General features: G+C 40.2%; 1 protein-coding gene across 1 annotated transcript in view; it reads right to left on the bottom strand.

The window, feature by feature from the left end:
* The window catches only part of GXYLT2 (glucoside xylosyltransferase 2), an 89,864-nt gene that overhangs the window by 18,895 nt on the left and 57,204 nt on the right, over positions 1 to 13,765 (bottom strand). The window contains exon 4 of the mRNA XM_072785375.1: positions 927 to 1,178. Coding sequence (XP_072641476.1) covers positions 927 to 1,178 — 252 coding nt within the window. The remainder of the gene's footprint in view (positions 1 to 926; positions 1,179 to 13,765) is intronic.

Consider the following 13,765-nt stretch of genomic DNA (forward strand, 5'->3'; position numbering starts at 1 on the left):
TAAAAAACTCTTCCTCCATCCTCCTACCATTTCCACCCCCACTTTTCCCAGAAATATCCACAGTTGAGAATTAGGTATTCTCTTAGGTATTCTTCTGGAAATTTCTAAGCCATAAAAGAGATCATACTTTATGGTACTATGATTTCTGTTGCATTTTAACTTCCTCTCCTTGATACTTTTTAGAGATCTTATTTACCTTACTTATAGATCTAATTCTCTCTCTCTCTCTCTCTCTCTCTCTCTCTTTTTTTTAGGTTGATCTAATTCTTTTTTTTTTTAATTTTTTTTTATTTATTTATGATAGTTACAGAGAGAGAGAGAGGCAGAGACACAGGCAGAGGGAGAAGCAGGCTCCATGCACCGGGAGCCCGATGTGGGATTCGATCCCGGGTCTCCAGGATCGCGCCCTGGGCCAAAGGCAGGCGCCAAACCGCTGCGCCACCAGGGATCCCAGGTTGATCTAATTCTTAATAGGATGATGCATTTAAAAAAAAATTTTAGACTAGTTCTCCAATGATGTTCATTTAGATTCTTTCCAGTTCTTTACTAGGATAAAAGATGAGCCATGAGCAGCCTTGTACAAATATCTCTGTATACTTATATATATCCCTAGGATAATTCCACAGACTTTTTCATGGTTTTTGAAGCTTTGGGTATAAACATAGTTCAAACATTATAGAATTTAGAAATGCAACATAACATTCCTGAATAACAATTCTGCTGAAGCTTTAAATTCCATAACCACCTGGACTTTTCCTGAACAATATTTCATAGCTTCCCAAATATTTTCCTCTTCCCTGGCTCCTTCCATCCCACTACAAGCCACCTACTTCCAGAATCAATACACTGACAATCTAGGAAAATCACTGGTGAAATACCTAAAGAAATCCCAATTTTTAAACATGAAATATACAGTATTTCCTTACCTTAAACTGAGCATTTCGTATGCGAGTTAAATTCATCAGCATGACTCCTGAATTAACTCCAGCAGAGCCATAGAAAGGGTGCCGAGCGAAGCGGCTGTACCAGCCAATCTTGGGGATTTCATGTTCAGGAGCCATGGCTGCAAGCTGTGTGGCGTTAAATTGCCTCAGAAGCTTCCAGATGTCATCAACAGGTCTCAGAAAGAGAACATCAGTGTCCACGTAAAGAAGAGAATCCACATCCTTTAAAATCACCTTTGGGAGTTTGCGGGGAAGAGGGTGAAAACAAAACAAAAATCAGAAACAAAGGAAGTGGTCTGATATATCAACAGCGCCACCAATTTCATTGGTCAATGTTGAATTCTAGAAAGGGTACCCTTCTTAGTTTCCATTCCTCCTGTCACCTTTGACTTCAGGGATAAATCTTAATCAAGGGGTAGAGACTCAAAGGAAAATAAATCTTAATTCAGACTGGTTTAATTCTAGGATCCTAGACTATATTTGTTAAGGTTTGAACTCTCAAAGGAATGCCAACATCAGCACATGGACGGAGGCCCTCTCTTCTACTTTCATCCTTCAATGAAGCCATCTGTCCTCCCTTAGTTTTTTCTTGGAACAGGTGGGTCTGGCATTAGGTAACATGAATTGGACAGTCTCTAGACCAGTTCATGCCAGGCTTGGAGTAAATATTCTGACTCTGGACTGTTTCTTCTATGTTGATGGGTATGACTACATCTTTTTGAAATAACATTTTCAGCTAAGATTTAGTCTTGGGAATAGGCGAAACAAGCCACTGGTCAGCTTTGTTTGTAGATCGGAATTGGCAAACTTTTTCTCTAAAGGGTCAGAGAGTAAATGCAACACTCTGTTGCCACAGTACAAGTCTGCCACTGTAGTACAAAAGTGACAACAATGTGAAAAGAATGGGCATGGCTGTGTTTCAATAAAACTGTATTCATGGACACTAAAATTTGCATTTCATGTAATTTTTCAGATGCTACAAAATCTTCTGATTTCTTTTCACCATATGAAGTGTAAAAACCATTCCGGTTCATGGGCTATGATTTTTAACCCTGCTGCAGTTCATTCAAGCCAGCTGCCTAAAGCAATTGAGTTCTCCTTCTCTAACTGCTTAGTTTACCAGAGTTTTGCCTTGGGGTTTGAGACCTCAAAGTCTTAGTGATAGTGTTATCTGCCTTGTTTTGCTGTTATTCCCCAAATTTAGTGGTAGCTTAATTAAGGAAGGATTTGAATTTTCCTGGATCCCTGGCCTAACATCATCCTAATACCATAACAACACTTGCAATGGGCTGAATGTCTTTGTCCTTTCAAAATTCATATGTTGAAACCCTAATTCCCAGTGTGATAGTATTTGTAGACGAGGCCTGTGGAAGGCAATTAAGGTTCAATTAGATCATGAGAGTGGGGCTTTCCTGAACAGATTTGTGCCCTTATAAGAAGAGATGCCAGAGAACTTGCTGTCTGTCTCTATCATGTGAGAAAACGATGAGAAGCAGCTATCTCAAGCCTGGAAGAGGTACTTCACCAGAACCCAACCATGCTGGGACCCTGATCTCTGACTTCCAGCCTGCAGAAGTGTGAGAAAATAAATCTCTATGGTTTAAGCCAAACAATCTATGGTATTTTGTATTTTGTTTTGTATTTTGTTTTGGCAAGCTAAGACAATATTCCATTGGGATCCCCAATATTTAAAATTGATGAACATGCACACTGTTTGATATAGGTATCAAAAATTCAAAGAGATTTCAGATATAATGCTAATGATTGCTGGATTTTAGCTAATAAGGTTATAGCAAGATTAAGTCACTTTCTAGAATGTGTTTTCAGGGAAAAGAGACTGTGTGGTGTTCCAATAAAAAGCTAATTCAGAATTACAGAATCAGAGAGGAAGAGAAAGCTATTTGAACCCACGTGAAATAGTACAAATTTCTCTTTATGGCTGATTATCTAATAAGGCTTGAATAAAAGCCTACAACATTAATGCTTTAATCAATTAAAGGTTATGTAGACATTCATTCAAAAGAACCTTGCTGACTTGATTACCCTAGTTTTTTTCTTGGCCCTAAGTCATCATTTTATTAAAGCTATCATTACTTTCTTTGACAAAATGTTACTACTCCTCATCAAAACAAAAAGACTCTACTGGAGAAGGTCTAGAAAAAAAAAAACTATAAAGATCTGAAGAATGGAGATATTCCAACATGATGTTAGAGGCCATATGTTTAATTAAGAGAGAAAAAAAGCAAAAAAGTGGTACTGGAAATCTATAAAACCAGAATAAACTTAAATAGGGTAAAATTTTTATTTAACCAATATTCTATTATTTGACACACAAGATTGCTCCCCTTTTTATTAGAAATAATACTATAATGGGTATCTTTTTGGGGGAGATTTCTAAGCATGTAATATGGATTTCTTTTCTTTTTAATGTAGTAAATATTTATGTGGTTAAAAATAAAAATATATTAAGGTAATGTGTTGACAATTTATTCTTCCTTGTGATTTTGTCACCGAGTCCCATTCGTTGAGGGAACTGATGATACTGGACTGCTCCATGTTGTGCCAGAAGTTTATTATAATGTAAGAATAAATAGCTAAATAAATACGTACCTTCCTCTCTTTTACTATGCTACAAATGGTAGTGTAGTGTACACAATGTTATCAGCCTGCTTTAAAAAAAATCATGTAGGAGGACTTTACATATCAGTGCATAAAGATTTTACTTATTTTTTTTTTTAGGTTTTTATTTTTTTATTTTTATTTTTTATTTATTTATGATAGTCACACACACACAGAGAGAGAAGCAGAGGGAGAAGCAGGCTCCATGCACCGGGAGCCCGATGTGGGATTCGATCCCGGGTCTCCAGGATCGCGCCCTGGGCTAAAGGCAGGCACTAAACCGCTGCGCCACCCAGGGATCCAGATTTTACTTATTTTTGATGCCCGTGTAGCATTTCATTGTGTGGCTCTACCATAATTTATCTAGCTACATATTGTAGGACATTTAGGTTATTTTCAAGCTTTTGTTATTACAAACTGTGTCACAATGAGAAACCTCCTTATCTTAATTCATTTCAAACACACAGGAGTGTATTAGTAAGGATAAATTCATTAAAATGTAATTCCTTAGTCAAAGAATACATGCATTTGTAAGCTTGATACATATTGCCAAACTACTTCTCTAGAAATGGACCAATTTAGATTTTGGCCAGAAATGTAAGAGGATGCCTCTTGCCCCTTATTACTTTCACCAGCATAATGTTTGGTCATGTTTTAAGACTTTGGCCTACAAGGAGCACACCTTAAATGGTCTTAGCCTATCAATTTATTTTATTTTATTTATGGAAATGAGAACAAATCTAGTCTTTTATTATTTTTTTTGCTCATATGTGTAATATTTATAGTGCTTTTCATTTCTTCCTATAGGTTTTTAAAAAAGTTTTATTTACATGAGAGAGCAAGACTAAGAAAGAGAGAAAGAATGCACATGAGTGTGGGGGTGCAGGGAAGAGGGAGAGGGAGAAGCAGACTTCCCATTGAGCAGGGAGCCTGATGTAGGGCTCAATCCTAGGACCCTGAGATCATGATCTGAGCCAAAGGCAGACGCTTAACTAACTGAGCCACCCAGGTGCCCCAAATTTCTGCATTTCTGTCTTTTAAAAAAATTGACAGCTCCAGCAAGAATGAATGGCTTGCATTCTACAAGGGAAAAATCAGGTGGCACTTATTTACAGGTACTCTCGACATTCTCAGTTGATTCATACAATAAACATTTATGGAGGGTCCACTAGGTGCCAGGTTGTGACCAGCAGTGACTGAGACAGACAAAAATTTCTGGCCTCATGAGGGAGTCACATAATAAATAAGACAAATATATTGATTATATAGTATATAAGCAGAAGAAGAATAAAGTAGGGAAAGGAACCAGGGGTCTCGGGTACAGAGGAGTTTGTAATTGTAAATAGGGCTGTAGAGAAAGCATCACTCAGAAGGAGGTGAGCAAATGAGAATAAAGCAGGCTGGCACATTTCCAGAAGAGCAGGGGACCAGTGTGGCTCGACCAGGGCCAACACAAGGAAGAAGAACTGGGGAGGAGGATAGAGAAGGACGGGGGCCATTTGGGGCTTTGCTTGCCCTTGGAAGAACTTAGGATTTTACTGAGTGAGATGGCACCACTGGGGAGCTTTAACAGAGGGGCAACATGATATGACTTAGAGAAATGGTTACTGTGGGCCACACTGAGAACAGACGATTAAAGTGGGCAGGGGAAGTAGGGAGCCCCGTTAGAACAGCATTTTAGTAATTAGGGTGAGTTGTGACGGTGGCCTGGATCAGGGGGTTACAGCTCAGAGAGTGAGAAGTCAAATCCTAAATAGAGTTTCAAGATATGGCCAAAAGGATTTTCTGATGGGCTGTGGGCATCATGTGAGACAAAGAAAAAAGTCAAGTGCAAGTTACGACAGAGTCATCTTTATCTGAGATGGCACCTGATGTGTCAATCCTGAGTTACCTGTCTGGCCCTCGTGGGTACCTACCGGTATTTGTAACTGCTGAAGCCTAGCTCCCTCCTACCTACCTCGGCACCTGCTCTCCCTCAGATGTAAAGAAGCCCATTGGGTGCTCCTGGGAGGGGGTACATCAAAGGTTTCTGGGGGCACTGATCAAATCATCTAGCTCTAGACCACAATGGTGCTTTTGCAGGTGTGAGCTTGTTAAACTAAGTGTATCCAGTTTGGTAGGTAGCTCATGTTTCTCAAGCAGACACACGATACCTAATGGTACATCTCAGAGACACGATAGTTCTTAACATCTTGAGTCCAGTATTCGTGAGTTCAATTCCAGGCAGGATGACCCCTCGCTCTGTGACATTGGACAAGTTCCTCTCTCTTTCCAGGCCTCAGCTACCCATTTGTAAAAAGTGGAAAGCCATATCACCACCACCACCCTTCTCCCCAGGTTGTCATAATGATGTAGTGAAATAACACCCACAAGGTACTTGGTACAGTGGCGGGTCCATAGTCAGTACTCAACAAGTAACAGTGTTGTTACTGTAAGAAGTCTCTATGTTTTCCCTTGTAAAGTATCAAGTGTAATTAGTTACCATTCCCATCAATGCTCACAGCACTTCAAAACATGTCAACCACAAAAAGCCTTTTATAGAGTCATAGTCAAGCAGTTTTTGAACCTTCTGACAACACAATCTACTTATTACCTTAACTGAAAACAAGTACATAAGGCTTTTTTACTCTTTATCTGAAAAAACAAAGGACCAGGGAGGGAGGGAACTCACTCTCTCTATAACATTGTGTCTCTGGAGGCTAATTCTGCAGCAATTATTGCTGGTATTAATTTGAAGAGGATCATTTGGCCATGTTATAATGGGAAGAGGAATATTTACCAAAAGGATATAAAATTAGCCATTCTAATTCCCTTATGGAAATCAGTCAGCACTAGAAATGAGGCCTTTGTTTTCTTAGGGAAGGAGGGGGCAGAAAGGGAGCATACAATAGCCAGTTGTACGTGATCATGCTGGCTAACGGGTGTTCCTGTCCCTGCCCCATTCACTGCCCCAACCTGAGTGGCTGTCCTCCGTGAAGCCTGCTGGCTCTTTGTGCTTAGTGAGGACCAGAGGCTGGTCACAGGCAACAAGATTATCAGGGACTCACTGTTTTTGCTTCAACTGTTCTTTGACGGTACAACTTAGTGGTTAAAAGCTTTCGGTTTGAAGTCTAATTTCAGTAGCCCTCCTAAATCCACGAGGGGTATGTTCCCAGAGCAGCAGATGCCTGGAATGGTGGAAAGTACCGAACCCCTTACACATACTATTTTGTCCTACACATGTGTGCCTATGATAAAGTCTAATTTATAAATTAGGCACAGTAAGAGATTAACAACAATAATAAAATGGAACAAGCCCTACAATACACTGTAATGAAAGTTATGTGACTGATGTCTCTCTCAAAATGTTGTGTTGGCCTCGCCTTTCTTGTGATGATTTGAGATGGTAAAATGCCTAGGTGATGGCGTGCAGTGAGGTGAGTGATGTAGGCATGGTGACGTGACGTCAGGCTACCAATAATCTTCTGACCATGTGTCAGAAGGAGGATCATCTGCTTCCAGCTGAGGTTGACTACGAGTAACTGAAACTGTGCAAAGTGAAACGTGGATAAGGGGGGGGGATGACTGTATCTGAACTCAAATTCCATTTCTGCTACTAACTATATGGTGTTGGGCGAGTTACTGACGCCTTCTATGCCTCAGTTTATCATCCTTTAAGTGGCGTAGGCAACCCATTCACAGTGCTGCTGGGATGATGAAATGGCACAGTGCGTGTGAAGCCTCTGACAAACACAGAGAAGCACTCAGTTGATGTGCCACAGTCTTAGTAAGATAGTATCATCCTGTCTCCACAAGGGCCGGGGTCCTTGATTCACAGCCTGGGGAGTAAGGTCCTGGCCATAGCAGCAGTGGCCATTGTAGTAGTAGTAGTGAAAGAATGAGGCATATTCTCTGGTCTCGAGAGGTCTACTGGGGGAGGTAGCTAGGCGAAGTGAGGTGTAGGGGGTGACAGGGGTGGGAGGGAAGCACATATCAGGGCCCCTCAACCAGTCTGCAGTGAAAGCAGAGAAGGCCTCCCAGAAGAAGCACCATCTACTGAGTGAAGAGCGAACCACAGGGCAAAGCGTACTGAAGGCAACTGGAACAGCATGTGGGAAGGTCCACAACTGAGAGAACGTGGCATAGAACCAGATGGCAAGGTGCCTGGTGGGGCTGGAGCTGAGAGGAGGAGAGCCAGGCTGCTGGGGATTAGGGGGCAGAACAGACAGGGCCCAAACAGAAGGGATGCTGATGCATTTGGACTGGGTCCTGAGAGCAAAGGGGAGATGTCAAACAGTGTGACCCAGAAAGCCCAAGGTCAGACTCTTCCTCTCTTACTCACATTGCCTACATCCAACCATAGAGAGTCCTATCAGCTTTTCCTCCAAATACATGTGGATCTTCCCTTTTCTCTCCCTTTCCACCACCTTCCCAGAGTCCAAGGCATGATTACAGCTCCCCAGAAGTCTGGACAAGCCTGTTTACTGGTCTCACTGTGTCCATATTTACTCCTCTCCAATCTATTCCTCACAGAGCAGCCAAAGGGATGTTTAATCTTTGACCATGGATTATTTACAAGTATGTGGTTTGATTTCCAAATATTTGGGATTTTCCAGATTTCTTTTTGTTGTTCATTTCTAATTTAATCCCCTTGTAGTCAGGGAGCATACTCTACATGATTTCAATCCTCTCAAATTTATGGTCCAGCACATGGTCTATCTTGATGAATGTCTCCCATGCATATGAAAAGAATGTTCTGCAGTTGTTGTGCGCAGTATTCTATAAATTGTATAGCTGTCAATTAGGTCACGTGGCTGATAATGTTGTCAAGGACTTCCATCTCTACTGATTTTCTGTTTATTATAAACACAAGAGCTCTGCAGAGTTTTATCCCTAAACGCTAAATAAAGCAGGGGGATGAAATTACTGCAAATTCACTTATATCAACAGATATGGTAAGTTCCAATGGTTTATTTTGCTTCTGTTTCCCTTGTCTTGGGAGACACATCTAGTAAGAAGTTGCTCTGGCTGATATCAAAGAAGTTACTGCCTGTTTCTTCTCTAGGATTTTTATGGTTTCAGGCCTCACATATAGGTCTTTAGCCCATTTTGAATTTATTTTTATGTATGGTGTAAGAAGGTGATCTAGTTCCACACTACAGTCCAGAAATTGCACTACTATGTATCTACTGAAAAATGCAAAAATACTAATTCAAAGGGATATATGTTTGTAGCAGCATTATTTACAAGAGGCAAATTATGGAAACAGTTCAAATGTCCATCAACATCAATGAATGGATAAAGACATGGTATATTTATATAATGGAATATTACTCAGCCATAAAAAGAATAGAATCTTGCCATTTGTAATGAGGTGGATGGAGCTAGAGAGTACTATGCTAAGAGAAATATATTAGAGTGCCATGCCATATGGTGTCACTCATTTGTGGGATAAGAAAGGAAAATAAATTGAAACTATGAATTTCTTATTTACCAAGGAATCAGTTTTTGGAATGTTTTCTCACTTTACTTCCTAAGTTCATGACATCTGAAGTGAAGAAAAGGTCTGCAAATGTGCTTAAAAAGAGCATCTTTATTGGGCTACCTGGGTGGCTCAGTGGTTTAGCGCCGCCTTCCGTCCAGGGCGTGATCCTGGAGACCTGGGATGGAGTCCTGTGTTGGGGTCCCTGTATGGAACCTGCTTCTCCCTCTGCCTGTGTCTCTGCCTCTCTCTCTCTGTTTCTCACGAATAAATAAAATCTTCAAAAAAAGGAGCATCTTTATTGACTATGAAATATATGCACAACCTCTGATGCTTTAGTCAGTTTCAAGGTTTGTAAGCTATTGCTTTATTTTTATTTCTTTAAAGATTCATTTATTTATTAGACAGAGAGAGAGAAAGAGAGAGAAGGAGAGAGAAAGGGGTAGAGGGAGAGGGAGAAAGAGTCTCCGGTAGACTCCCTGCTAAGCACAGAGCCGGCCATGTGCTTAGCACTATTTCAGTACCCTGAGATCACAACCTGAGCCAAAATTAAGAGTTGGACACTTAACTAACTGAGCCACTTGCAGGCACCCCTGCCAGGTATTGTTTTAGATAATTGCCTAAAGAATCAAAACTATGATTAGTGTGAAAATGGATGATGTTCCCAAATCATACCTGCTGATGTAAATGACTTAGCAGTAATTTGATGCTTCTCCCCTCTTTATGAGTCTGTTCATTAAGCTCCATGGAGCTCCTGTAATTTATGATAAGCACCTTCCCTGTCCTATTAGTGAATTGCTCCCAAAGGCTTCACCCATGTAAGCAGAGCTTTCCACCCACTGTTCTGGAACACCCAGCTCTGATTTATCCCTTAGATCTGAGCTCAGATGTTACCTCCTCAGTAAGGCTTCCTGGAGAGAGCCGTCCCCTCCCCCTTCCCAGTCTCCTCATCAAACCTTACTTTCTTCTTTCCACCACTTCTTATACCAATGGCCTTTGTTGAATTATCTTCTCATTTGCTGCTTGCTTCTTTGATTAGAATAGAAGCTCTGGGGGTGGGGGGAAAAAAAAAAAAAAAAAAAAAAAAAAAAAAAAAAAAAAAAAAAAAAAAAAAAAAAAGAATAGAAGCTCTGTGGGGCAGAGACCCTCTGTGTATAGTTCACTTCTGAAGTCCATGCGCCTAGCCAATGACTGGCACAGAGACTAGGCAACCGATAAATATGTAAACTAAGGAATTCAACTGCTGATCTGTCTCTGAACCACTATAAAGCTTTAAATATGCTTCAAGACTGATGATAGATGAAGACAGGCCCTGGGAAATGAGATGGTCTGTGAACAAATGAAGACTAGAAGACTCAAGTTCCTGAAGAGGAAATCAACAAAACACCTTCAGCACCAGTGAATGTCTTTTCGTTTGCATATCCAATATATGCTGAGCCTCTATTGACAGGTGTTGAGCCTCTATTCCCCTAGGTGCTAAATATATAATTCCATTTCCTTACCTCTCAAGCATCTCTAAAAGGCCCTGGAAACTGAAAGAAAAGAAAGGGAACCAGAGGAGGAATGACAGAACAGAAGCAAAGATAAAGAAGCCATTCAGATGCCAGTAGAATTGAACTCCAGAGAGGGAACCTTTGGAAAATGCCATTGATGATAATCAGAAGAAGGCAGAAATATTTAAAGAGGGTAAAAAGCAGGAGGTAGGAACAGAGATGAGGAAAAGACAAGGTTTCAAGAAGAAGAAAAGAAGAAACACTTTCTTTCTTGCCAAGTAAAGCCATCTATGTATATGGGAAAAACAAAGAGACTTGCTTATAACTAAAATAGCCACAATCCATCTACACAGAATCAGTGAGGCACCGTCCCCATATATACTAAATCGAATTATTTTTTTAAAAAGGTTTATTTATTTATTCATGAGAGACACAGAGAGAGAGGCAGAGACATAGGCAGAGGGAGAAGTAGGCTCCCTACAGGGAGCCCAATGCGGGACTTGATCCCAGAACTTATTAAGATCATGCCCTGAGCCGAAGGCAGACGCTCAACCACTGAGCCACCCAGGTGTTCCACTAAATTGAATTATGAGTAAAGAAATGGTGTTCTCATGGAATGGCACCAAAAATGCAGACACTATTTTAGTATGGGGAGATGAAGAGCTCTGGAGATGGATGGTGCTTTTGGTTGTACAACAGTGTGAACATACTCAGTGCCAAAGCACCATACACTTAAACATGGTTCAAATGGTTTAAGATATTTTACACTATATACATTTTATAATAAAAATGGAGAAAAAGGAAACACAGGCAGCATTATTATATCTTTCCAGTTAAAGTTTGCTTTACCCAATACGCTCTGAGGTATCACTTAACCTATTTCTACCTTTGTGAATTTTCACTTTCCTAAGCCAAATAATTGGAGTTTTCCCAAGATCATCTTTCATTCTGTCCTTTCTTGTTTTCTTTTCTTGTTTGAAATATCAGTCCTACAGCACACTCTTCTCCAGGCAAGATGTCCATCAAAGCTGACCACAAGAACAACACAGCCCTAGAAAAGAGCAGGAGAGACTCCCCTTGGCTAGCTGCCTCCTTCTCTGACAGAGAGCCTCCTCCTGGGGCACAGACTCTGGGAAAATACTTGATGACCCCTGCCCCTTCTCATTCTACAGAAATATCAGTTGGATGGAATAGAGCGTCTATGGCTATCTGGACTTTCTGTGCTGGGACCAAAATTCCAAAGTCTCCAAAGCAAAAGCAGAAAGGAAAGGAAATCCTACATGTCAACATAAATCTGCCATCTGGTGAAAATAAATACCTTTTCCTCCACCATTCTATTACACTCCTTTTGAAAAAATGCACACTGGACCTATTTTGAAACAGGCTATTACAGAGACAATGATTATTGAGGAAGGAGAGAAAGCTGAATAATAATGAACATGTATACCAATACCAATGTCTAGGCAATCTGAGACATCCTCTAGTAAACAGAGGTAGAAATCTGAAAAAATGCAAAACTGTGATTATTTTATGGGATTATTTTAACCCCATAAAATAGCTAGGTAGATAAGACACTATTCTGACTAAATAATTATGATAATTATAGTCACTCATATAGCACTTACTATATGTGAGGTACTGTTCCGTTAGCTCTCTCACATGAAATAATTTAATCCTTACAACATCCTAATGAGCTAGTATTAGTATCCCCATTTTACAGATGAGGAAACTGAGATACAGAGGTTAAGTTACATGCCCAAGGTCACAGAAATATACAAAATATTCAATCAGCAGATATTTTTGTCAATAAAATAATTTACAAATGTAAAGGAATAATAATAATCCCCTTGTTTACTCAGTACCTGTTCTATGTTAATCATCATTCTGGGCATTTCATATACACTCATGCTAGAGCCTCAACAACCTTGCTAAGGTGGTAACATTAACCCCAATTAAACAGATGAGTTTAAATGGAGTACCTAATGTCACCACGAAAAAATGGCAGCAGCAGGGTGAAACCAGGGCTCTGTGGCACCAAGGCTCATGCTGATTTTCACTTAATGCTAACCAGACATGTTCACAATGTGAATGATGGATGTGGTCCGTCACAGAGTAGTTGTACTTAAACCTCTGTGTACCTGACAATCATCTCAGAAGTTTGTTTAAAAAGAATCGCAGGCCCTACCTCCCCAGATTCTGAATTATTAGGTCTGACACAGGCCTCCAGAACCTGCATATATGTATGTATGTGTGTGTTTTTAAATGTTTTAAGACCGGGGATCCCTAGGTGGCGCAGCGGTTTGGCGCCTGCCTTTGGCCCAGGGCGCGATCCTGGAGATCCGGGATCTAATCCCACGTCGGGCTCCCGGTGCATGGAGCCTGCTTCTCCCTCTGCCTGTGTCTCTGCCTCTCTCTCTCTCACTGTGTGCCTATCATAAATAAATAAAAAAAATAAATGTTTTAAGACCATTTTAGACTTTTAGAAGAGTTGCAAAAAGAGTCCAGAGAGTTCCCAGGTACTCTGCACTGAGCTTCCCCTTGTGTTAACATCTGACATAACCACCGAGCATTTGTCAAAACTAAAAAATTAGCCTCATACAATTCTATTAACTAAACCATACAAGTGTCTCTGATTTTAGCAGCTTTTTCATGAATGTCACTTTTCTGGTCAAAGATCCAATCGAGGATCCCACATTGCACTGAGTTGTTATGTCTTCCTAGTGTTCTCCAACAGGTGACAACTCCTCAGTCTTTTCTTGTCTTTTCATGATCTTGACACCTTTGAAAAGTATTGGTCAGTTACTTGGTAAGAGTCCCTCAATTTGGCATCTGGTAGATCTTATCAGCAGTCATTAGTACAGTGGTGTTCTAATGGTTATTTTCTCTATTTTCCTCATACTTTCTACAAGTATTCATTGGAAATCTTTTGTAGGGAAGAGTTGTCTTTTCTACCTATGCATTTATCCATTCAGTTACTTATTTCTATTAGTATGGGCTTAGGGAAATTATTTTATTTGAGAAATTATAATTCAATACTATCATAGTTTATTTTGTTGCCCAAGCTCTTCCAACTCTGATCATATGGGTCTCTGTAAGATTGGTTCCCATACCCTTTCAATTTGATCCCTCTCCATCATTCCATTCATCCATCCATCCATTCATTCACTCATTTAAAAATTTTTGCACATTGTTAATTTCCAGCACCACTATTGTGTATCAGAATGTATTCATTCTGCTTCTAGTCTCTT

This window comes from Canis lupus, chromosome 19 (genome assembly GCF_048164855.1).
Source record: "Canis lupus baileyi chromosome 19, mCanLup2.hap1, whole genome shotgun sequence".
In the NCBI taxonomy this organism is placed as follows: Eukaryota; Metazoa; Chordata; class Mammalia; order Carnivora; family Canidae; genus Canis; species Canis lupus.